Raw genomic sequence first — 25,457 nt, forward strand, 5'->3', positions numbered from 1 at the left:
ATATCCAACTGCTTCTTCAGGGGTATACAATAATTTGTACTGTAGCAATGTTGTCCTGAGTTTTCCTGTGTAACAAATAGTAGAGTGGGTTATCAAAGAACTGTATAACAGAACAGGTAGCATATCTGCATAGGGATCCGATGTCTCAGTGCACTTCCCAATACGCCCAGAACACCCCAGTGGGTACGGAGAGAAAAGTGCCCACTGTTGACAATTAGGGATGTCGGTACCATTTAAAAATTGATCATTTATTACAAACACTCCCTTTATCTCTTAAACAGAGCTTTCTTTTGGTGGTATTTGATCACCTGTGCGATTTTTATTTTTTGCGCTATAAACAAAATAAATGTCAATTTTGAAAAAGTAACAATATTTTTCACATTTTTTTATATGAAATTCTCAAAAAAATGTAAAAATCAAGATTTTTTTACATTTTAGGCCAATTTGTTTTCTGCTACATATTTTTGGTAAAAAAAATCGCAATAAGTGTATTTTGATTGGTTTGCGCAAAAGTAATTGCGTTTACTAACTATGGGAAAGATTTATGTCATTTTTATTGTTTTGTTTTTTAACTAGTAATGGCGGCGATCTGCAATTTTTTTTGCGGGACTGTGACAGTGCGGCGGCCGATCTCGTGTGTACAAAAACTGTGATCTGTTAACAATGATAGAGACACCCCACCCATCAGTGTTGCCAACCTACCAGATTGAAATTTATTGACACGACACCCAAAATGTACTGGCACAGCTAAATTTCTACTGGCATTTCCAAAAGGTACAAAATTACAGTTTTAAGTGAAAATGGCAGTATTTAGGCTACAAACAAGTACAATGTGCAATTAGCAATATCATTTAAGGTAGATATTAAGGCAAAAACACATTTCTTATTTTATTTTTGATAAAGTACGTAAGTAGCTCAGGAACAGAACTCAGGAGGGCAAGAAACTAGAATGGGCCAGCGCACACACACACACACATGAAATTGACTCTCACAGTGACACAGAGAGCAGTGTGCAGCAGCACAGGTGATGACACCTCACTGACATGACACGTCCCCTCCTGAGTCACAGTGACAGTCTCTCTCCGTGCCAGGTGGTCCCTTCAGTCCACTCCAATCCAAACAGCACTGACAGTCCCACTCCTGGCTGGCCTTGCTTCCATCCTACAGACCCGTATATGAGGCTCCAGCAGCTCTGCTCGGCTCCCTTGCAACATGAACACACTGTAGCAGGCACTTGGATGGTCTCTGCTGGCTCTGAACTGGAGCTGCGCATGAGCGTCACAGCCATATTTTTTTACTGCCAACCTTTTCTTGTCACTGGCATTTACTGGCAGGAGAAAAGTGCCCATTTTTTATTGGCTGCAAGTGAAAACACTGGCGGTTGGCAACACTGCCACCCATGTTCTTTAATGGCGCGTTTCACCCTTTACTGGGGTTTATTTGTGGAGCAGCTTTACAGTATGCGACTTCACTACATTTGTACGCAGACATTGTGGGGCAGTAATGTGGAAACTGGCAGTTGCCAGCACCTATGGCTGGTGAAATGGAGGCACAGAGCCTCAGAGATGTATTGGTAGAATAACATACAGTAAAACCTTGGTTTGAGAGTAACTTGGTTTAAGAGCGCTTTGCAAGACAAGCAAAATTTTCAATTAAATTTTGACTTGATATACAAGCGATGTCTTGATATACAAGTAGCCTCAAGTCACAGCTAAGTATAAAAGAGAAGAGAGGCGCCTCTAAGTGTAGCAATATGGTTACATTTAATGAAGGTACAACTTTTAGCAATTCACATGGTTGATGATTGGAACAGGCACATCTAAGGATTCAGGCATCCGGGGTAAAGCTGTCCACATAGGACCATCCTCCGCACCGCCATCTACGTCATCCCTTCCATGCTGCCCCTCGCTTTCAGATCTCTTTACTGCAGGGTGGTCTTCCCGGTCAGGATTACAGACTGCCAGCTGGCGGTGCAGAAAATAGTCTATGTGGACAGCTTTACCCTGGATGCCTGCATACTTAGATGTGCCTGTTTTATTCATCAACCATGTGAGCTGCTAAATGTTGTACCTTCATTAAATGGAACCATATTGCTACACTTAGAGGTGCCTCTCCTCTCTTTGATACTCTGTAGCTCCTGCTGGATTTTGCTTCTAATCCCCTTATGGAAGTGGCTATTTGTGGATGGACATTTTATGCAACCTATCGCAATGCTATAATCTTTTTATATGGACTATAAACTGAAGGACTTATGAATAAATGGTTGTGGAACGAATCATTTGAGTTTCCATTATTTCTTATGGGGAAATTCGCTTTGATATAAGAGTGCTTTGGATTACAAGCATGCTTCCGGAACGAATTATGCTCGCAATCCAAGGTTTTACTGTATTTTGAAAATGTAATTCTCAGTGTAAGGAACAATTCGTTCATCTCAGGGTGAAAATATTTGAATGCTAATGGCACATTCATATCGTTGTGCATCATATGTTAAATTCAGAATGCAAAATATTTGAAATGCAGTGGATATTCTCAGTAATGTACAGCATTTTGTTTATTTGCCAGACCTCTCCATCCATCTGACTCTTCCATCAGGCTACCAGGATTCTGAGTACCCTTTGGTTCTATGGCTGTAAGTAACAATTTATGCAATATAAACCTTATTCAGATCTTTGTTAAATACACTGAAACCTAACTGGATTCCTTTGGTTACTGAATTTGTACATTGTCATTGCTATTTGCTTTCTTGTATTAGCCTGTATGTATTGATTATTTGCTCCTTCTATTTAATATCAGTTTTAGTCAAAGATATGGATTCAGCATAGTGTACAATAAGCTAAACTTCCAGAAGCCTGTCACAGACTGAGAGGTGGACAAAGCTCCTCTGGGCAATGGCTTTCCCTGCAGGGACACAGAAGTTTGGGCTTAGCTGATAGCTACCCCTAGATCAGTCAAAAGGTACTTGCAGACATGGAGTAGGGTTGGTGCTGGGGAACAGGGAACTGGAGCGTGAGAGAGGCATGAGGAGCTGGGAGACTCAAAGCAGGAGTACAGAAATGGCTCAGCAGAGATTCAGACTGTGGATGCCGTAAGGACTGAAAATAACTGTGCAGACAATGGGGGCCTAAAATATATTTCTGAAATAAGACTAATGTCTGCATTCAGACTTATAGTTGTCAATTTTCACTGCAGGTTTGAATTTACTTTATATTTCAGGCACTTTCATAAAAGAGAACAGCTTTTCTATTCCTAACAATTCACATGGTTTTCTGGACTTTCAGAAGTCAACATTTTTACTTTGGTAAAGTGAAAGATCCTAAAAACTACTGCCCAAGGTGCCAAGGATTATAGTATTATGTCCTGGTTGTGTAGATCCAGCTAATAATAAATCCAATACTACATTTATTCAGAGATGTATAGTAACTAAGTAGAACTACTTCACTACTGTACTTAAGTACCGAAAGGCGGTATCTGTACTTTCCTAGAGTAGAATTTATTTCTCCTGCTTCCACTTTTACTTCACTACATTTTTTCAATGATTTCAATACTTCTACTCCAATATTTTTTTTTTGTGCTGCATAGTTACTCGTTACTATTATAAAAATTACCACTCCCAGAACAGTAGATGGCAGCTTTCATGAAGCTCAAAACATGTGTATTATCAGCGCATACGAAAATAAATGCTACTGTATGTATAAATAAAAGCTGCATTTGAAAAAATAAAAAACAATATGATGTTCAAACTTTTGACTTTTTTCTTTAATAACTACATAACACAGTACTTGTACTTTTACTTTCAGAACTTGAGTAGCAAAATTTTAAAAAAAACTACTTGTAATACTTAAGTACAAAAAATGATGAATACTTTAGTACTTCTACTCAAGTCACTTTTTGATCGAGCACTTGTACTTTTACTCAAGTATGGGTTTCGAGTACTTTATACAACTCTGCATTTATTTCAGGTTATATATAAACTATAGGTCTTAGGATTGCAATAGTTAGGCAGTAATCTCGCCAAGAACATTAGGTAAAGAGAAACATTTGTTCCATCTCTTCCTTAGACCTACTATACTAGACTTAAAAAAATCTCTTTATGTTAAAGCAAGTGTCAGAAGTGCTCATTATAATCCCTAGGGCAGTGATGGCAAACCTTGGCCCCCCAGATGTTTTGGAACTACATTTCCCATGATGCTCAACTACATTGCAGAGTGCATGAGCATCATGGGACATGTAGTTCCAAAACATCTGGAGTGCCAAGGTTCGCCATCACTGCCCTAGGGTAACCGTAGACAGCCTATTCCCCACATGAGGTCTTCAAAAAAGAGGCGGAATTGAGTAGTTTATAGCCATTCTTCTTTTCGGCTTAGTTGGTCCTTGTAGTAGATGCCAATTTCTTCATTACATCTTCCATGCTACAGTTACAGAAACTATCCTCCCATATTTCTGCCTATTTCCACTAGATGGCAGTTAAAGCAGACAGGCAATAAAACTCATTATAATACAATTTTTTTTTCAGTGAAAGAAAAACATATCTATTATTTAAACAAAGAAATAACTGTATGCAAAACGTAGAAAATGCTAACTATGAACTAGTCACAGCTGCTTGGATGGTTATTTTAATGCCATAAAACTCAGTTACTGAATGAGCTGTGTTTTATTACCACACAGGCCCGAAGCACCAGGCTCTCAGCAGGTCACAGAGATATTTTCTCTTGGGTGGGAATCAGTCCTTGTAAGTTCTTTCCAGGTAATTGTAGCGAAGATTGATGGTCGAGGATCTAAGAATCAAGGTCTGAATATGCTCCATGGAACTGACCGAAAATTGGGTTCAGCTGAGATTAAAGATCTTCTGCCTCTGGTGCAGTATGTGTAGCTTTTCTATTTTTTTACATCTTACAATGTCAGATTGACTTATGTTTTCTCTAGAACTATAGAGTCTTTATAGACAGTATGTTATATTCAATTTGTATGGCACCAATGACATTTTTTTTGTGACATAATTTTGCATGTCTTTTTTTCAGACATTTGAAACAATTGCCATTTGTGGACAAAAAACGCATTGGAGTTTATGGGAAGGTAAGAGAATCTTTTAGGGCTTTCTGACTTAGGTTGCTGCACATAAAACAGTAACTTTAGGTTAGTATATACAGTATCCCACAAAAGTGAGTACACCCCCTCACATTTTTGTAAATATTTTATTATATATTTTCATGTGACAACACTGAAGAATTGACACTTTGCTGCAATGTAAAGTAGTGAGTGTACAGCTTATATGTCCCCTCAAAATAACTCAACACACAGCCTTTAATGTCCAAACCTCTGGCAACAAAAGTGAGTACCCCCCCCCCTAAGTTAAAATGTCCAAATTTGGTCCAAAGTGACAATATTTTGTGTGGCCACCATTATTTTCCAGCACTGCCTTAACCCTCCTGGGCAAGGAGTTCATCAGAGCTTCACAGGTTGCCACTGGAGTCCTCTTCCACTCCTCCATGACGATATCACGGAGCTGGTGGATGTTAGAGACCTTGCGCTCCTCCATCTTCTATTTTAGGATGCCCAACAGAAGCTCAATAGGGTTTAGATCTGGAGCCAGTCCACCACCTTTACCCTCAGCTTCTTTAGCAAGGCAGTGGTCATCTTGGAGGTGTGTTTGGGGTCGTTATCATGTTGGAATATTGCTCTGCGGCCCAGTTTCTGAAGGGAGGGGATCATGCTCTAATAGGGCCCAATTTGGACATTTTCACTTAGGGGTGTACTCACTTTTGTTGCCAGCGGTTTAGACATTAATGGCTGTGTGTTGAGTTATTTTGAGGGGACAGCAAATTTACACTGTTATACAAGCTGTACACTCACTACTTTACATTGTAGCAAAGTGTCATTTCTTCAGTGTTGTCAAATGAAAAAGATTTAATAAAATATTTACAAAAATGTGAGGGGTGTACTCACTTTTGTGAGATACTGTAGGTATGTCCAGAACCCACCCTGTAGTGTTATTAAATGAGTTGTGCTGTGAAAGATCCCAGAAGTTCTTCCTTTCACTTGCGTCACGGTCACCCAACTTAAAGGGTTACTAAACCGACAAGAATAAAATCAGTCTATAGGCAGTAAAGCATGCTTGATAAAGGAAAAGGAATTGGCAGCACTCCAGGTTGAGTAAAAATCCAGATTTATTGACTGGACATTCAAATATGACAATCGTGACAAGGTAGACGCGTTTCACACACTGACTGTGTGCTTAATCATTACTAATGATTAAGCACACAGTCAGTGTGTGAAATGTGTCTACATTGTCACGATTGTCATATTTGGATGTCCAGCCAATAAATCTGGATTTTGACTCAACCTGGAGTGCTGCCAATTCCTTTTCCTTTATCAAGTTTCCATGGAGGCGAGCCGGGGCATGCACCGGTGTGAGTCATCAGGCAATTACACCACCTTGAGCAGTGAGTTCTTGTCTCTTCAATAGTAAAGCATGCTTGCTTTACTCACTGTTGAACCTAGGGGGTTAATCCTGCATATTGGGCAAAAAGGCTATTTGATCCTGTCTTCTCTGATCCTCCCCTTTTTCCAGCGTCCCCAATCAATTTCCTGAAAATACAGAGCCTTGAGGGCACTCTGCATATGCTCAGTTTGGTGTGTTTTGCTAGAGAGTTTTTCTTTTTTTTTGGGGGGAGGGTGCATGTGATCGGCACAGGGCCAACCAGCACTGTCCAGACAGAAAGTTAGGGGTCATGCAGCCTCATAGGACAGTCAGAGGGGAATGAAAACTTCAGTTCATATTTGCTAAAATATATAACAATAATAATAATTGCATTTCCATGTCCTGTGTACTGTGGGAGACCAGATATAGTGAATGCAGGGTCCTGGGTTTAGTAACACTTTAGGTCTGCATAGGATAGTCATAGTGAATGGTTTAACAAGCACTGAATCTCTGATTCTCCTCACTGAGAAGCTCCCATCTGATAGCCATATTATAGACCTAATGTGCCTACTGACAAATTGGACTCTGCACTTTATCATGTTTCGATGAGACTGATGTTTTTTTCATGTTAGTTCATACTATATTGAGAGAAGGCCTCCAATGCTTCTATACACAGCCTTGTCTTGTAAACCTTCTCCCTGCACAAACACACACAACAAATTGGATATGCACCAACTGGCACTGACCATATGTATACAGCTTGTTTGCTAGGTGTGTGTTTCTTTATAGGGAGAAGAATAGTGCATTTGAATAAATTGACCTTCAATGGAATTAGCCGTTGTCTGACCCAGCGATGCAAACTAGTTGCCTGGCAGTGAAGTGCCCATTCAGCTTGCATATTCTTGAAATAACTCATACGTAAATGCTGAAAAATAGTAGTTTTGGGGTCAAACAACGGCCACTACCAGCTGAGATGATTAGCTTCCTCCGAACCAAGTAACAAGGGAAATAATATAGTATTGTTAAGATTCTTAGAGCCTTTTTGCTGTTTTCCATTTGCAAATATTTGAAAATTTACACTAAAGACTGCACATCCGTTTTTTTCAATTGCTGATGCATAAGGAATGATTTTATTGTAGGCAAAAACTGTGTAGAGTCGTGAAATCAGATTAGAATTTTATTCATAGAGCCCTGGAAGGAAGGCGATATGCATCTTTCAACTTGGATTCTGAGGAGCTAGGTGGCTGTAGCTGATTGTAAATTCAGCTTTGGAGGTCTGGAGGAGATGAAGTGTAGAATGAGCTTGCATATATTATATGCGGATTTACCATATCACAAATTTGGGTTTAGATCATCAGTAGAACACAGGGAAATTACTCTGCTGGGAGGAATAAAGCAAGCAGCTAGAAGCTGTATTGAGAGTTGCCTTGATTACCTGTGCAGCATTCTATATTAGGGAAGTTTCAATTTATAGCTATCTTCCAGAAAATAAAACACAACTCCCATTCATCATACCAGATGAAAATCCATATTGGGATTTAAGATTCATACATATTTCAGCTGCTGATGAACTACTGACAAAATTCGGAGATATCGCAAAGCATTTTTAGGATTATCTGCTGCTAGATGTACATTTTATTCATGACTTGCTATACAGAATTTGTGTCACTGACTTTAATTTAAATTATGTTTTAGTGCCGGTTCACAGCGCACTGCTCCTTCATTACATGCGATCGGCTGTGCGGTGCGAATTCAGCCATACACTTCGTATGGCTAAATTCGCACTGCACCCGCACAAAAGTCGCACGTGACCCTTTTTTTCAGCCGCATCAGGATCGGATCGCACAGTGGTTCACGCTTGTGCGATCCGATCCTGTGCGAACTGTAAAGATCGCACTGCGATATGCGATCAAACTGGGTGTGTCGTTAACATTTCATTGACACCCCCAGCGTATCGCATATGGCAGTGTGAACTGCCAAGGGTGCGTTTGCGATGCGGGAACAGGCTGCAAATTCGCAGCCTTCCCGCATCGCATAAGTGTGACCCGGCACTTATTAGTGAGAGGATGGTTACCTACTTTACCTGCATTCAGTTGCCCTGTCACAGCTATGGGTACCAGCAGACACCCAAAACCAGTCAGAACTAGTGCCTCCATTGTTTCCTTTTGTCTGTTTTTCTGTATACTATCTGTCAGGTTAGGTTTGGTTTCTATAATCCATAAACAAAGATGCAGTGGGCTCTTTGTGGGCAAGTTCTTCTGGGTGTGCATTTTGTGTGCATTTTATAATTTCTATTAGGGTACTGTGCAGCTGCACAAGGACCCTCTGGGGTTTAGGAGAACATTCACATAACAGGTTGGTAAGGTGCTGGAACCCTCATCTGCTGTAATTTTAATCTAGATACTGTTAACGTCTAGGTCAGGTGAGATGCGGAAGGCATTTTAATCAGGATGTCCAAATGTTGTCCCAAATTGTAATATTCAGGTGGGGTTGTTTAGAGAGCGCCCTCTCCTCTTTGTGCGCTTCATGACATTTAGGCTTGAATTGAAGGTGGTTTTTCCATTCTGACCCCAGCTGCAAATTACGGAGCTTAGGGAATCACAAAGGTTACTCTTTCCTTTCCTTTCCTTTCCTTTTATCTATACACAGTATTTGTATTTGGCCGAAAATCAATAGGGGGCAAAAGTTGTTCAGGGGCCCTTTGCTGACTCTGTCTATCTGTGGATTTCATTGTGATAAAAGCAACCCATATGGCAAATTCATTCAGCATTGTTTGGGGTAATTGAGCCAGGTGGAGGTGTACAATACTGACCGTTGAAAGGAAAACATCCCATAAAATGTTTCTAAATGTTAGAAACCTTTTTTGGGACTGATAGCTGATTATTCACTTTACTCTAGGACCGGTGGAAGGAGACAATATCCTTTTTACAGTCAGTTTGACTTTCACTTTTTATTGTTATGCTGGATGTCATGTTGCACTATCCCCTCCAGTCAGCAGGTAGAGAACTATAGCCAGGAAAGCTTATGGACGTCTATGCAGAATGCTGAGGATTCATGGGAATTGAAGTCTGGGACAGAAGCCATAGAATGGGACTCATGGACCCTTTACACTACAATTCCCAGAATACACCAAAGCAGAGGGGGAGTGGTGGAATAGTTTTTATCGGACTGCAGAGACATAGCTTGAAACTTGTGTGCCATGATGCAAAAGCTGATCCGGGGCCCCCCCCCACTGCCACCTGCCACTTCAACCATGCACCAAGATACTCCCACTCTGCGCCAACATGTTCCTGCTGCCACAAGACGGGCTTGTATGTAAAAGAGAAACGTAGGGAGCCCGGGCCCTCTGACTTCCAGATTCACATACAAGCCCAATGCTTTTACCTGGCAGCTCAGAGTGTGGCCTTCCTGCGCCAACTTTGTGTGCACATGCACAGTTGAGCAGGCTGGGGAGGGCTGTACTGGGCTGGGTGGGGGGTGTTGAGCAGAGCGTGCACCGCTGGGGGAAAGGGCTTGCCCCATTACCCTGTGTAGGTGAAACCAGACACTCAGAGGGGTCAGGATGTGCCTGGGCTAGTGTTTTGCCAGGTAGCCCAGGCCCTCGGAGTTTACTGAATTTCCTATGCAGGGTGATGCGGCAATCACTTTTCCCCAATGACACAGTGTAAGGTCTGGTTCACACCAGATGCGGTGGGACTGCGTTGGAGTACTGCATGTATTACTTCTTATCAGTGCAGCACATTGCAAGGTAATTTACTGCCGCACCGTATGGCCGACAATTGAACTTTATGAGATGTCTGTGAGACATCCAATTAAAGTTCATTAAAACAAAAAGGAAACAGTGCAATCCGCTGAGTTTAGTGCTTAATCCCTGTGCTGAGTTCAGTCACATAACACCACACACCAGCAGCTTGCGCTGCAGGGCAGCAGCTGGTGTGAAAAAGCCCTCAAACCTAATGTGACTGGGAAGCCACAGGTTTTGCACAATTACTTTTTGGCACTTGGTTTGGTACACATTATCATTTTAATATATGTGTATTATTTACAGCATATTATACTGTATTTAGTTCTTTTAAATTATCACTGCTCTATTTTGGTTTATATTTGGTCATTATTGTGCACAAGGGGCCCACATTTTGAGCAGCAGCTGAGTATTTAAGTCACAGTTATTTAATCAATTTTATTCATTTCATTCGCTCTTAGGGGTGTTAATAGAATCCAGTGCCGCTCTTTTCTGTAATCTGCCATCTTTTTTATTTATTTATTTATTTAATTGAATAATTGTTAATTGATAAGCCTATAATAAGGCTTACTTGTAGATACAGTAAATATCTCCCAAACGTGCAATTTCTGCTGTCCCCATCCCAGGAGTGGACAAGTTGTGGGCACAGCCATGTGACCTGCACATGGGGGTACCATTTGCTGAGAATGTGCTCATCAATGCTGGGACCAGGCAGTGATTGTGGTCATGTGGGAATCAAATAATAAGGCAGTTTTACTTAGAGACCCTATTGGAAACACATAGGTGAAATAATAAAAAAAACTGACTGATGTTGACTTCAAAAATAACCTGATGGCTTACCTTTATATCAATCAAGCCTTTTCAGGAACAGATATAAGCTCTCTCTTGTATTTCATTTCCTCAATGCGTGGCCTGTATCTCTAGTCTGAAGTGCAGCCAGGGCCTGTATCCCTACTTAAGCTGCTATATGGTTTTCCAAAATTAGCAACTTTAGGCATATGGAGGGCCTTGCAGCTTCTGCAGAGAATAAAAGTTCAGGCGTATCTACTTCTACTGGTTGGAATATACCTGCTCTCAGTAATACAGGCAGGTAATTGAAAACATATCCTCCAGCTGTGCCCTGACCTCCACCATAGCTCCAGAATAGACCACACCCCTTACCTTGCTAACCTTTTCCCTTTCCCCCTTTTTTTGTTTCTTTTACCTCTTTTTATTTCTACATAGCTGAATTTTAACTGCTCAGTTGGTAAGTCTTGTTGTACCTACAGTTTGAAAGGAAAAGTTCACCTTTCTTAACATGTTATATGTTACATGTTACACCCATGTTTTATTTAACCACTTAAGCCCCGGAGGATTTGGCTGCTAAAGGACCAGGGGTTTTTTTGCGATTTTTTACTGCGTGACTTTAACGGACAATTGCGCGGTCGTGCGACGCTGTACCTAAACTAATTTGACGTCCTTTTTTTCCCACAAACAGCGCTTTCTTTTGGTGGTATTTGATCACCTGTGCGATTTTTTGATCACGCGCTATAAACAAAAAAAATAGCGTAAATTTTGCAAAAATAACAATATTTTTCACATTTTTTTATATGAAATTCCCCAAAAAAATGTAAAAATCAAAATTTTTTAACATTTTTCGGCCAATTTGTTTTATGCTACCTATGTTTGGTAAAAAAAAATCGCAAAAAGCGTATTTTGATTGGTTTGCGCAAAAGTTATCGCGTTTACTAACAAAGGGAAAGATTTTTGTCATTTTTGGTGTTTTTTTTTTTAACGCGTAATGGCGGCGATCTGCGATTTTTTTCCGGTACTGCGACATTGCGGCGGACAGATCGGACCCTTGACTGACATTTTTGACACTTTTGGGGGTACCAGTGACATTACTGCAGTAATCAGTGCTATACATATGCACTGTTACTGCAAAAATGACACTGGCAGGGAAGGGGTTAACTTTATTGGACAGGGAGGGGTTAAGTGTGTCCTAGGGGCGTGATTCTAACTGTGCAGGGACATTCCTATTGGTGTAAAAGCAAAGAACATAGTAGAACGGACAGATCTTCACTTTTACACAGGGAGAACTGACAGGCAGCTTGTTTACACAAGCCGCTCTGTCTTTCTCCCTTCACAGGAGCGATCGTAGTGTGACTGGCGGACATCGAGTCCGCCGGTCACACGCACTGACTTGTCTGTGAACGAGCCGCGGCGGGCGCGCGCCTCGGCGGGCGAGCGCCCGCCCGCAATAGGCTCGCAAGTCAGTGACAGGCGAGTGACGTACCGATACGTCACTCTGCCTGGCCGGGGCTGAACGCCGCAGTATATAGTCGTGCGGCGGTCGGCAACCGGTTAAAGACATCACGGCTTGCAAAAAAATTTACATTGATTTTTTTTTTAAATTTACATTGATTTTTTTTTTTGTTAAAAGGTGAACTTATCCTTTAAAGTATAGAAAATGATGAGCCATATAACTTTTATTTTCATTGTGCAACTCTAAAATGCTATAGAACCTTACAGCCAGTTAACTTTTTATTGTCTCCTAGGAAGGAATAGACTGCTTGTAAAACAGATGATTCAGTTTAACTATCAGACCCTCTGATAAGCTGTCTTAGAACATGGTGACTGGTAAATGTACTGTGAAAAATGTATATTTTTGCTTTTTACCATGTCCCTGTACAAAATAAAAAAAAAAAAAAAAAAAAGAGCAAGAGAAGAAGCTGTTGATTCTCACTGCACCAAGTTGGCCTTGAAGAACCCGGTACACAGACATACGCAGACTACTAGGAGATGACCCCTGGCCTCTCCCAACAGGTCAGATCTTCTGTCTGAAGGCCCTGTATTCCATCCTGCTTCTCAGTCATTAGCTTTCATGGCATGGTTGTTGAAGCCCAGGCCTTAAGAAACAGAGGGGTCTCTGACTTTGAGTCTCTCATTCTTATCTTGTTTAAAGCAAGAAAAGCAATTTCCAGAAAGATCTATTATTGTACCTGGAAATCCTTCTTTGCTTGGTGTGGACATTGGCACTTCAATCTCAGAGATTGCTCTGTGCCTCATATTCTGGCATTTCTACAATCAGGACTTGACCATAACCTGGCCTTAATACAGGTTTCAGCCTTGTCTATTCTTTTTCAAAAACCTCTGGCGCTCTACATTTAGGTCTGTCGACCCTTGTTGTTGGGCCTGTTGGCACAATTCTGTTTGCCTAGCTGTTGCCTAGCAATCTCATTCATTGCTTGGGGATGTTCCAGGGCCTGTGAATACTCTGCCTGTGTTCTGTACTGTACAATTAGGAGAAAGTTTTACTTATCTGTACATTTCATAATCTTGGAGTACAGTACAGAACACAGGCCACCCTCTCTACTATTCCTTGGTTACTCTGTATACTCAGCAAAACTGAGGACTCACAAATTGGGGTAGGGTTATGGGGGTTGGGGTGCTCAGGGGAATGTCCTGGACAGCTTGACAGAGTTCAGTCAGTAAAAGTTACTAGCCTATACCCCAGTGTCTATGAAAATCCTGCCCGTCTTCTGTACTGTACTTGAAGATATGGAATTTAGATGGATGCATGGCCATTTTAAAGCTAACCCATGTTATAGTGATGATGAGCCATTGCTGATGACTCATTCACTAACCTATGTAAATTTTAACTTCAGCTATGGATTTCTTTAAACAAGGGTTTGTACAAAGAATGGGAACTTACAATTCTGTCAATTGCCTTTAAAAGAAGAACGCAACATACTAATATGCAATATTTCCCATTTGAAGAGAAAAGAGGATGAAGTGGATGTTGTGCTGCTAGTGATAAAATCTGCTGTACCTGTTACAACATATGTGTAAACTCAAAATATTATACAATACAAAAAGTTGAACATCTATAACAGCTGTGTTCAATAATACAATAATATATAGGTGCCAAAACTGAAAGTGCAAAAAATACTTCAAGTGCAAAAAAACAAGTCCTATGATTAAAAAGTCCTTGGGAAGATATGGCAAAAGGATCTCATAGAATTGGAATTAGTGCTGTAAGGGTCACGCAACCATGTGGTGTGTCAGTGCCTCCACTCCTGCTCTCCCCTTTCTTGCTGCACTCACCGGATAACTCTCCCCGCCAGGGGGTAAACAGCATTCACAGTACCAATGACTGCTAGCAGATCCTAAGCCAAGCTATTGTCTGTGTTTCCTTAGTTTCCACTGCCCCAGTAGTCTCATGCAAAGATAATAAGCATAGCATAACTCTATTTATCAGTTTTATTATTTACTTAAGGACCGGAAGGTTTCCCCCCCTTAATAACCAGGCCATTTTTTGCAATGCTGTACCCATATGAAATTGATGCCCTTTTCCCCCCACAAATAGAGCTTTCTTTTGGTGATATTTAATCACCTCTGTGGTTTTTATTCTTTGTGCTCTAAACAAAAAAAGAGCGACAATTCTCAAAAAAAAAAAAACAATATTTTTTACTTTCCGCTATAAAACATATCCAAAACAAAATTAAAAAATCACATTTTTCATCTATTTAATACAATATGTATTCTGCCGTATAATTTTGGCAAAAAAAAAAATCCCAATAAATGTTTATTGATTGGTTTTTGCAAAAGTTATTGTGTCAACAAACTAGAGAAAAGATTTATGTCATCTTTATTTATTATATTCTTTTTTTTACTAGTAATGGCAGCGATCAGGGATTTGTAGCGGGAAGATGACATTGCGGTGCACAGATTGGACACCTAACTGACACTTTTGAGTAATCAGTGCTAAAAAATATGCACCGTTACCGTATTAATGACACTGGCAGGGAAGGGGTTAACACCAAGGGCGGTCAAAGGGTTAAGTGTGCTTCCAGGGAGTGCTTTCTAACTGTGTGGGGGATGTACTCAATAGATGAACACAGAGACCTGTGTTCCTAAATAGTAGGAACACCGTATCCCTGTGTTCCTAAATAGTAGGAACACCGTATCCCTGTGTTCATCTGTGACAGAATGGCGGTCTGTTTACATAGGTAGACCCCTGTTCTGTCTCTATGGGGAGTGATCACAGGTGTCCAGCGGATGTCTCGTCTGCCGGACCCGCTGATTGGCTCCCCCTCTGGCCAAACGGCGCGCCCCCACTGTCTATTACATGAAACGACGAACAGGTACGAAATTTTGCGTAATAGAGCCGACCTGCCACCGTAAAACTACGGCGGCTGGTTGGCAAGTGGTTAAACAAGAAGGGTAATGCACCTACATGTGTGAAGATAGAAACAGGTGTTTGTGTATGTGTTACGTAAAACCAGGAAGTCCGGAACGCGAAGCACTCCACGGACTTAAAAACCAGATGTGATGCAGTAACGCTGTAGATCCACCTTTAGATATTCACCTATTAGTATTGTAAATTATTTAGAGTTTACACATATGTTGTAACACATACAGCACATTTTATCACTAGCAGCGCCACATCCACGTCATCCTCTTTTCTCTTCAAACCTGACATCTACCTTTGGTAATTGTTTCAGTGGAGGCAGCAGCTATAGGAATACACATTACCAGGTCCATAGCGCAGAATTTTAACGTTTCATCTCCTAATATTTCACATTTACCTGCTAAACAAAATATAGATTTCTTCTAACCATAACAAAGGAACAAAAATATATGTTTAAAATCCCTGTATATTGCTGAAAGCTTTGTTGTACATAAAGCTGTCAGACCAGCATACACAAACCAAAGACTGTGTGAATTAGGCCTTACAGCCTTCTGTTGAAATAATAAAACATTTATCCAAAGCAACGCTTCTTTTTTGCAAATAATAATTTCTTTCTGGCGAGTCTACACTTTTAGATCAATATCTATTGATTGTTTTCTCCAGCTGCAGATAAAACATGTCTTTATTCCCAATTGGCCTTGTCTTGACTGCTTAATTAAATTATATACAGATTTATAGAGTGAAGACAAACAATTCTGTTCCTTTTGTCTTGGCATTATAACAAAATACTAGTCTGATCTGCACTACTTCAAAAATATCTTAGCAATTTTTCTGTTTATGATTTGCAGACTGTGTACTTTCCAACATTGCAAATAATAGTTGTGATTGGCTCTGCTCCTTCAGGCATCTCCAATACACCAATTATTGTTATTAGATGTCAATGTTGACTGAATGGATAGGGTTTGTCTAGAATGATCTGTCTTCTGTATGCGTCTTATTTCTTCACAATGGCATGCTCATCATTTCTATGACTGTATACATCCAACTGATTGTTAGGTGTCCTCTTCCTCTATTCCCTTTTACTTTTCCAAGCATGATCTTTTCCAGTGAGTTGTTTCTTCTTTAATTTGGTCAAAATAAGACAACTTCAGCCTTGGCTTCTAATGAAAGTATGGGCTTGATTATTGAAGAACACATTTGTTTTTTTTTCCTTGTTGTTCTTGGTATTCATAAAATATTTTTCCAACACCAAATTCTAAAGGCATCAATACTTTTTTGTCCTGCTTCTTTATCGTCCAGCTTTTACACCCACAAAGAGTGAGAGAAAATACCATATCCTGGACAATTATGACCTTTGTACCTATAGACACATCAGAAAGATATTTTCTAGAATCTTCTTCCATGCTTGCTCTTCCAGTGGCCAGTCTGTGTAGTATATTTGGAATTTTTTTTGTTAATAGTTAAACTAAGGGGACAGAAACTGTCTACTGTTTCTGGGTCTTCACCACTTCACTTCATCAACTTTGAAGTTAGCTCTCTTTCCTGCTGTCATAACCTTGCTTTTCTATATTTAGCTCAACTTTTTGTTTTTCAACTTTCTCTTTAAGGCTCTTGAGGTCCTTATAAACCTCAATCATCTTCCTCCATCTCTGCTTCACTCATCATTTGTTTAGCATATAGGGTTAAAGTGGAACTTTAGTTAGAAAATTAGGTCCTACTAAATAACTTGAGGCTAGCCCCTTTTGCAGATATAGCTATGTAAGCCCTCGTTCACATTTGCTTCCTCCCCACCTTCAATACCACATTTGACACCTGTAGCACCACCCCCGCAGGAGCTGCTGATTATATTATTGGGTCTACACCCTGCCTAACAACCCAATCAAATTGGCTCGATCCCTCCTCAGGCACAACTGACCCAGAATAGGACTGGACTATCAAATAGATACACAGGTTGGAATACAATACTTCACTATGCAACAATACCTTGTTACCTTCTTGAATAGTAGTCCTTCTGGGTGACACAATGGAACAACGCACAAGATTGTAATTAACCAAACTTAGTTTACTATGTATCAAATTGAATAGGGGAGATACAATACAATACAATACAAGTCCATAAAAGGTTATTTAAAACAGCTTTAAAAAGGTAAAAGAATACCCCCACACTCCTCCTGCATTAAGGCTAGACACAGTACCAGGTAGGTGGGCCTATCTGAGTCCCTCCCCCAGAGTTCTCTTCTTTCTTGTTGATCTTCGCTAGCAAGGTTATTGAATAGAGCTCATTTGTAATCCAGATTAGGAATAAAGATCAAGAGAGAAAAAAAACATCGAGCTGTTAGTTGTCACCGCAGGGTGTCTGCGTAACTGAGCAATAACTTCTGCGAGAGAGATAAGCCTCTGGCGACTCCTTTACAGACCTTATTGTTTGTCTATGAGTCTCCTGAGAGAGTATGGTGATAAACCCCGGGGTTTTATCACCTCCTGCTGCGCTACCGCTATCTGTAGATAAAACTGTCTCTTCAGCAGATAAAGTCAGTTATTGGGCATGTGCCCTCTCACCAACAGAAGTTTCTCCTTCGCGCGCTTCCACTGCGGTCTCAGTCCTTTGGCTATATGCCAGCCGCGCGGGGTCCTTCTGGCGGATGACTTCCGGTCTCGGCAAACAGCAGTATGACCTCCAGGAATGTGCCTCGTGCTTGAGATGGGACGGTTCCACGTCGTCCCTCCAGGCTAAAAGGCTCTGGCCCAATATCCAGTGTCAGTCCTTCACTCTCGCTCGCTGGTTCCTCAGAGTCCAGCGCAGAAAGGCCCCCCCCCTTCGCGCGCTTCTCTCTTCCTTTAAATAACCTCCCCCATAGTGCCGTGCGGTGCAGCCGTGCACCCTGGATCTTGCAAAGCAGCCTGGGAGATGTAGTTTCTTCATCTTGTGAAAAGGAAGTCACAGCCCGGGAAATTCCATGCAGCTACCACTAGAGGGAGCCTAGTTCCTTCCCACATATCAAACAGTGTCTTTAGGCATGTTTAACCCCGCTACACACTCCCCCCACTTGAGAAACTTTGGTCCCCAAAGAGGTCAACAGTATGTACCCTAGTGCATAGGTTGGCATTATACAACAAAAACATTAACATTTTGCTGAAATAAGTCAATCTGAATACATCCAATTTTGTATTCTAATAGCAGTGCAACAGTAAAACGATAAAGTGCAATTAATAAACAAATAAGTGATTTCTACAGTGTTAATATAGTGCTGATTTCTAGTGCTTTTATATAGTGCTCCTTTAAAAAGCACATGTGCCTTTGCAATTTCTTAAACACTTACATCTTAAAGTTTGTGTTGAAAAAAAAACATCAAAAGGTGAGAAAGAGAAAAAAACATATAGTGAGGTCAGAGCAACAAAATGTGCGCAAACATTAACTCACAAGGTAAACCAAATTGTGAACATCAAAAACTGTGCTTATTATAATGGCCAAACCCAATATCCTTATGTACAAACTTAAATGCAAACGTTTTCTACTTCAATACTTTGTTCTCATGATCTCTCACAGACCCCCCAAAACTTGGGTGGCTTGTACAGTTGTGCCTGGGGGTGAGCTAGGGTTGTCCCCCACCAAATCTACAGTGGAGGAACTAGGCTGGTCAGGAGATCTTTTGGAGGTAAAAACAGCTTCTTCCGAACATTCACCCAATTGATCATAGGTCAGTCTCTTAGGTGGGTGAATGACTCTCCTTTCCCTCTGTTCCCGTGGAGGCATGCTCTCAGAGGTGCTAGGATCAGGCACTTCTGAGGATTCTTCAATGTCCCCCTCCTCATGTTCCAACACAGAGGAACCTGATGGTTCAAGAGAGGTCAGTTCTTCTTCAGAGAAGGGTGCAACCTCCTCCTCAGGATCTTCATCCTCAGCTGCTTCTTCTGGAAGCATATGAAAGGGTATGAATTCAGGGGCTTCTGCCCGAAGGGCTCCTCTATCAGCCAAGTCAGATGAAGACAGGGAGGCAGGTGTGGGTTCTGGCAACTGAGATGACCACAACCAGTCGGGTACCTCCTCTTCATCTTCCAAATCTTCAGATGGAGAACTTCCCTCTCCCTCATCTGGGAGCGTCGTCTGAGATCTGGTAACTGGTCTGGACCGGCGAGAAGTCGAAGGGGCCTCTGACAAGTCTTCCACAGGGGGCATACGAACCGCTTCAGAGAGAGGCAGCAAATGGTTCCGATGCCAAGCCTTCAATGGACCCACACTTCCTTCAGGCCGAATTTGGTACACAGGAAGGTTTGGCAGTTGCTTGCAGATAACATAAGGTTGGGACTTCCAGCGGTCTGCCAACTTGTGTTTTCCCGGGACACCCAAGTTTCTCAACAAAACCCTGTCCCCTGGTTGCAGGTCATGGATCCGAACTTTTAGGTCGAAATTTTTTTTATTCCGCAGTCCACGTTGATCAGATGTGGCCTGAGCCTTGTCATAGGCCGCTTTCAGACTCTTCCGCAGTCGGTCCACATATCCTCTATGCGATGCTGAAGAGGTATGATCAGGCGAAATGCCAAAGGCCAAATCCACTGGCAACCGAGCCTCCCTTCCAAACATCAGCCGATAAGGGGAATATCCAGTAGCATCACTGACAGTGCTGTTGTAGGCATGCACAATGGCAGCTACGTGCTTGCCCCAATGCTGTTTCTTCTCTGAGCTCAAAGTCCCCAACATATCCAAAAGAGTCCTGTTAAATCGTTCAGGCTGGGCATCCCCCTGTGGATGGTAGGGAGTGGTTCTAGTCTTTTGAATGCCTAACATATCTAACAGTCTCTTGATCAGTCTGCTTTCAAAGTCCCTTCCCTGATCAGAATGGAGGCGTTGTGGTAACCCATAATGTACAAAGAACTTCTCTACAAGAACTTTGGCTACCGTTGAGGCCTTCTGATCCCTTGTTGGGAATGCTTGAGCATATCTGGTAAAATGGTCTGTTACCACAAGGACATTCCCCTGGCCACTCAGATCAGGCTCTAAGCAAAGGAAATCAATGCACACCAGCTCCATGGGTCCCTGACTTTGTAGATGGCCCATTGGGGCTGCTTGACGTGGCAGAGTCTTCCTCTGTATACACCGGACACAAGAATGACAGTATCCTTCAACTTCGGCCCTCATACAAGGCCAGTAGAACCTGTCCCTGACAAGCTGAAAGGTTCTTTCGGGCCCCAGATGGCCATGATTATCATGAAGAGCGGCCAGAACTCCCTCTCTGTATTTAGCTGGTAAGAACAGTTGCCACTTCTCCTCCAGATCTTCAGATGGACCTCTCCGGTAGGCCACTCCTTCTCTGATCTGTAACCGGGTCCACTCTCTATGCAACAGACGGGCCCCCTGAGGGGAGTCAGTTAGAAGCAACTCAGGGCTCTGGATCTCCAGAGCTTCCAAGAGAAGTTTTCCCAAAGGGTCTTCCAACTGCTCCTTCCGCAAGTCCCTTTTGGACAGCCGGGGCAAACCCTCCCCTTCAACTTGGGTCACCTGGCAGTAGCATTTGGGTACTCCGATAGCCGAAACCCCAATCTCTTCTGCTCTTGACCCTCCTCGGGATCGAAATTCAGTTCCCTGATATAGGGCACGCACCCCTTCTGGAGCCAAATGAGTCCATTCTTCCGCAGGTTCCTGTGGAACATGCAACCTTCTGGATAGGGCATCTGCATCCCTATTTCCGATTCCTGGCCGATACTTCAGGCTAAAATTGAAGCTAGAGAGGGCAGCCAACCATCGATGTCCTGTTGCATCCAGCTTGGCCGTAGTCAACAGATAGGTGAGGGGATTATTATCTGTCTTGACAATGAATTCAGCTCCGTACAGGTAGTCTTTCAATTTGTCAACCACTGCCCACTTCAAGGCCAAGAATTCAAGTTTGTGAGTAGGATAATTCCTTTCAGCAGGCAATAGGCTTCTGCTCACATAGGCAACAGGTCGCAGATGACCCTCATGCTCCTGATAAAGTACCCCCCCCCAGCCCATCTCGGCTGGCATCAACATGCAGTTCATATGGTTTTGTGGGGTCCGCATAGGCCAACACAGGGGCAGTGGTTAGGGTTTCCTTCAGCTGGACAAAGGCCCCTTCGCATTCCGGGGTCCACTGATCCTGGATGGATTCCTTAGCCTTCCGGGGGCCTATGGTGGACTTCGCCGGCTTTACCAACTCAGGGACATCATCTTCTTCATTCTTCAGGAGCTCATTTAGGGGTCGGGCAATCTGGGCGAACCCCTCCACAAACCTCCTGTAATAGGAGCAAAAGCCCAAGAATGACCGGAGTTCGGTCACATTTGTGGGTCTCGGCCAGGAAGCAACAGCATCCAGCTTGTCCGGGTCAGTGGCCACCCCTTCTTCAGACACGATATGGCCCAGGTAATGGACCGAGGACTGATAGAATTGGCACTTCTCAGGAGAAAGTTTCAGACCTTCTTCATATAGCCTCTTCAAGACCTTTTCCAACCTCTCCTCATGTTCTTCTAAAGTTCTGCCAAACACGATAACATCATCCAAGTATACCAGTACCTCTATCAAATTCATATCTCCAACGGTCCTCTCCATCAGCCTTTGGAAGGTAGCAGGGGCCCCGGACAACCCCTGAGGCATGCGATTGAACTCAAAGAACCCCACAGGGGTGATGAAGGCTGTTTTCTCCCGATCTTCAGGGTGCATGGGGATCTGATAATACCCACTCTTTAAGTCCATCACACTGAACCACTTCGCCCCTGACAGACTCTGTAGGGCATCTTCGATTCGAGGAGTGGTATACTGGTCTGGGATGGTTCTTCTGTTCAGCGTTCGGTAGTCGATACAAAGCCTCAAAGATCCATTTTTCTTCCGGACTACCACTATCGGGGAAGCATACGGGCTCCTGGATTCTCGGATAATCCCGATCTTTTTGAGCTCTGCCAGCTGTTGACGTAGATCTTCTAAGTCACCTAAGGGGACTCGCCGGACTCTCTCCCTGAAAGGCTTGTCCTCACTCAGGCGGATCTTATGAGTAGCGCTCCTGGCACATCCCACGTCAAACTCGTCCTTAGAGAATATTTCCCTACATCGAGCAAGTTGTGCCTTGGCCCTCTTCACCCATTCCGGCGGGAGGGCAGCGTTTCCAGAGCAAAGCTCCTCTATAACCGCTTCACCCTGTTCCTTTTCTTTGAAATCAATGGGGGCAACTGGGGTAGCCGGGTTGACTTGGCCCAGGAGCACTCTGGCCGGTACCTTCACTGGTGTAATAGAGGTGTTTCTGACACTCACTAAAACCCTTCCACGGTTTTCCTGTAACACCTTCAAAGGGATCACCTCAGGGATCACTTCTATCCCTCTCTGTCTCTCCTTTTGACCTGATTCAAAGATAATGAAGGGACCCGGCTGTTGCCATGTGAGTTTAACAGAAGCCTTAAAACAGGCCACCTCTCCTGGCTGTAAGACCTTTTCTGCTCTATCCAGCTTCCAGAGTCGTCCAACTCCTTCTGCGGGGGTCTCTTGCTCCAACACTAATCGTTGGTAGGCCTGCCGTAGCATGGGATGGATCCTTGGCGCCTGAGCATCTTGTCCCTGGACCAGTTGTATCAGAAGGCGCCTTACCAGGTCAGTGTTTGTTCCTACGATGAGAGAGCTTTTGTTGGCCCCTGGTGGACGAGGACAGACCACCGCTAAGGTGTCGAAGGTTTCCGCTTCACCAGCCACTGATGGATCAAAGGTCAACTTGATTGGCAGATACCCGTCATAGGGAAAACTTTGGGTCCCAATACCCCATATCTCCAGATCTTCCAACTTCTGCAAAGGTAGATGGGTAAGATATTTATCATAGAAGTCTCTATACAAAAGAGTCACCTGGGCCCCTGTGTCAAGGAGGGCTCTTGTGTAAATTCCTTCCACCTGAACCGAGACCACTGGGGAGGGCCCGACCAAGTTAGTTGAGAATTCTCTTGATGTAGCCTGGTTGTCTGATTCAGTTCTCTGTACCCTGGCCCTCTTCTCCTTTTTCTTCCTTGATCTGGGCCCCCGCTGAACCCGGTGTGCATTGACTTTCCTTCCCTCAGTAACCCGGAGTCTAGAACTGGGGGTATTATATTTGGGTCTGACCCCCTGACTCAGTTTCCCTGATCCTGCACCACTTCTGGAGTCCCTTAAGACTGGCGGACACCCGGTTGACTCCTTCACCGGTGTCCTCTGAAGTTTCCCGCTGGCTCGCGAGGTTTCGCGGCAGCATTTCCTGAGCTGGGACATACCCTTCTAACATGCCCAACTCCCCCGCAGTTGAAACAAGTTAACAATCTTGCAGGCCGTGGCTCTGGATCTGTGCTGAGACTAACAGGTTCATCTGGCCTCTCCGATATACTCCCCTTGGGTAGAGTGGATACCTGACCAGTCAGGATGGACACCATTTCTATCAACTGAGACACTTGGGTCTTTAGGAGTTCAACTTGAGAGTCACCCTCTTCCACACTTATCACTCCAACCCGGGCAGTTGAGTCAAACTGCCGACTTTTCTTCTTGTTGTCCAACATAACCTCTTCCTCTCTGACCATTCGAATCAGATCGGGGTATTCTAGAATGCCGCCATCTCGACGAGTTCGTAACAGTATGGCAATGGGATCTAAAGGTTGAGCCCCTTTCAGAACCTGTCGTGCACGAGTCTCATCTATTTTCCGGTGGTCTATTCCTTTCTTTAACAGAATCTGGTGGATAATCCTATCCAGACGTTTAATGAATTCGGACAACTTCTCCCCCTCTTCTTGATAACAGTGGTCCAACTGGTAGAGAAGTTCAGCCGCGTTCTCCGTCCGACCAAACACATCTTGCAGAATGTCCAAATAATCCTGTGCAGTGCAGTTCTTCTTGCTAAGCTTTAGATTACGTACAGCCTCTAATGCAGGTCCCCTTAAACTCTCTGTGATTCTCTGCTTCTTGTGCTGTTCTGGTACCTCCCATTCCTCCAAAGCCTGAGTGGCGGTATCTAACCACTCTTCGAACCCATCTTCTGCTGAAGGCACAGGCTGTTTCCCAGAGAATGTCCGGAGCTTCCTATATCCAGTCATCAAATAGCTCGAGGAGTCCCTACTACATTTTGCCACAATCTCCCCAAGAACAGCACACAGTTCTGAGCTAAAAGTCGACAAAGGTGATGACTCAGGATGCCCTTCTTGGACACCTTTTTCTTGGCTGGATACCCCAGGGGTGGTGGATGAGGGACCCGCAATAGGAACTCCTGGATGTATCAGGAAAAGTTCTGTTTGGTCAGTAGTTTTTACACTGTTTCCGTTGAAATAATCAGGGACCCCCTTCCTCCACTCACACAGTGCATACGTGTGTGGGACAGTGGTGTCAGTTTTCATGTCAATCACCCAAAATTTCCTGTCTGTGGATAGTGCCCTCAAAACAGGGAGGAGCTTTTCTTCAGTCCAGGCTTCTCCCTTGATTTCAACCACCAGGCCATTTTCCACTATGACATTCTCTTCCTTGCACCACTCAGCAGCAGCGACAGGATCCATTTCTGCGTGGGAGGGGATTCTATGGCTGAGAGGGTTGTATTGCAGGACTGTAGAAATCCCGGACGAGCCCCCACGTGTAGCACCACCCCCGCAGGAGCTGCTGATTATATTATTGGGTCTACACCCTGCCTAACAACCCAATCAAATTGGCTCGATCCCTCCTCAGGCACAACTGACCCAGAATAGGACTGGACTATCAAATAGATACACAGGTTGGAATACAATACTTCACTATGCAACAATACCTTGTTACCTTCTTGAATAGTAGTCCTTCTGGGTGACACAATGGAACAACGCACAAGATTGTAATTAACCAAACTTAGTTTACTATGTATCAAATTGAATAGGGGAGATACAATACAATACAATACAAGTCCATAAAAGGTTATTTAAAACAGCTTTAAAAAGGTAAAAGAATACCCCCACACTCCTCCTGCATTAAGGCTAGACACAGTACCAGGTAGGTGGGCCTATCTGAGTCCCTCCCCCAGAGTTCTCTTCTTTCTTGTTGATCTTCGCTAGCAAGGTTATTGAATAGAGCTCATTTGTAATTCAGATTAGGAATAAAGATCAAGAGAGAAAAAAAACATTGAGCTGTTAGTTGTCACCGCAGGGTGTCTGCGTA

General features: G+C 43.1%; 1 protein-coding gene across 2 annotated transcripts in view; it reads left to right on the plus strand.

The window, feature by feature from the left end:
- Positions 1-25,457, plus strand: part of LOC309546288 (inactive dipeptidyl peptidase 10-like) — a 334,481-nt gene that overhangs the window by 264,478 nt on the left and 44,546 nt on the right. For both annotated transcript variants that reach the window (XM_082245881.1, XM_082245882.1), the window contains exons 19-21: positions 2,563-2,629; positions 4,666-4,860; positions 5,019-5,073. In XM_082245881.1, the coding sequence (XP_082102007.1) occupies positions 2,563-2,629; positions 4,666-4,860; positions 5,019-5,073 (317 nt within the window). The remainder of the gene's footprint in view (positions 1-2,562; positions 2,630-4,665; positions 4,861-5,018; positions 5,074-25,457) is intronic.

This window comes from Pelophylax lessonae, assembly GCF_965119305.1.
Source record: "Pelophylax lessonae genome assembly, chromosome: 2".
Taxonomy (NCBI): Eukaryota; Metazoa; Chordata; class Amphibia; order Anura; family Ranidae; genus Pelophylax; species Pelophylax lessonae.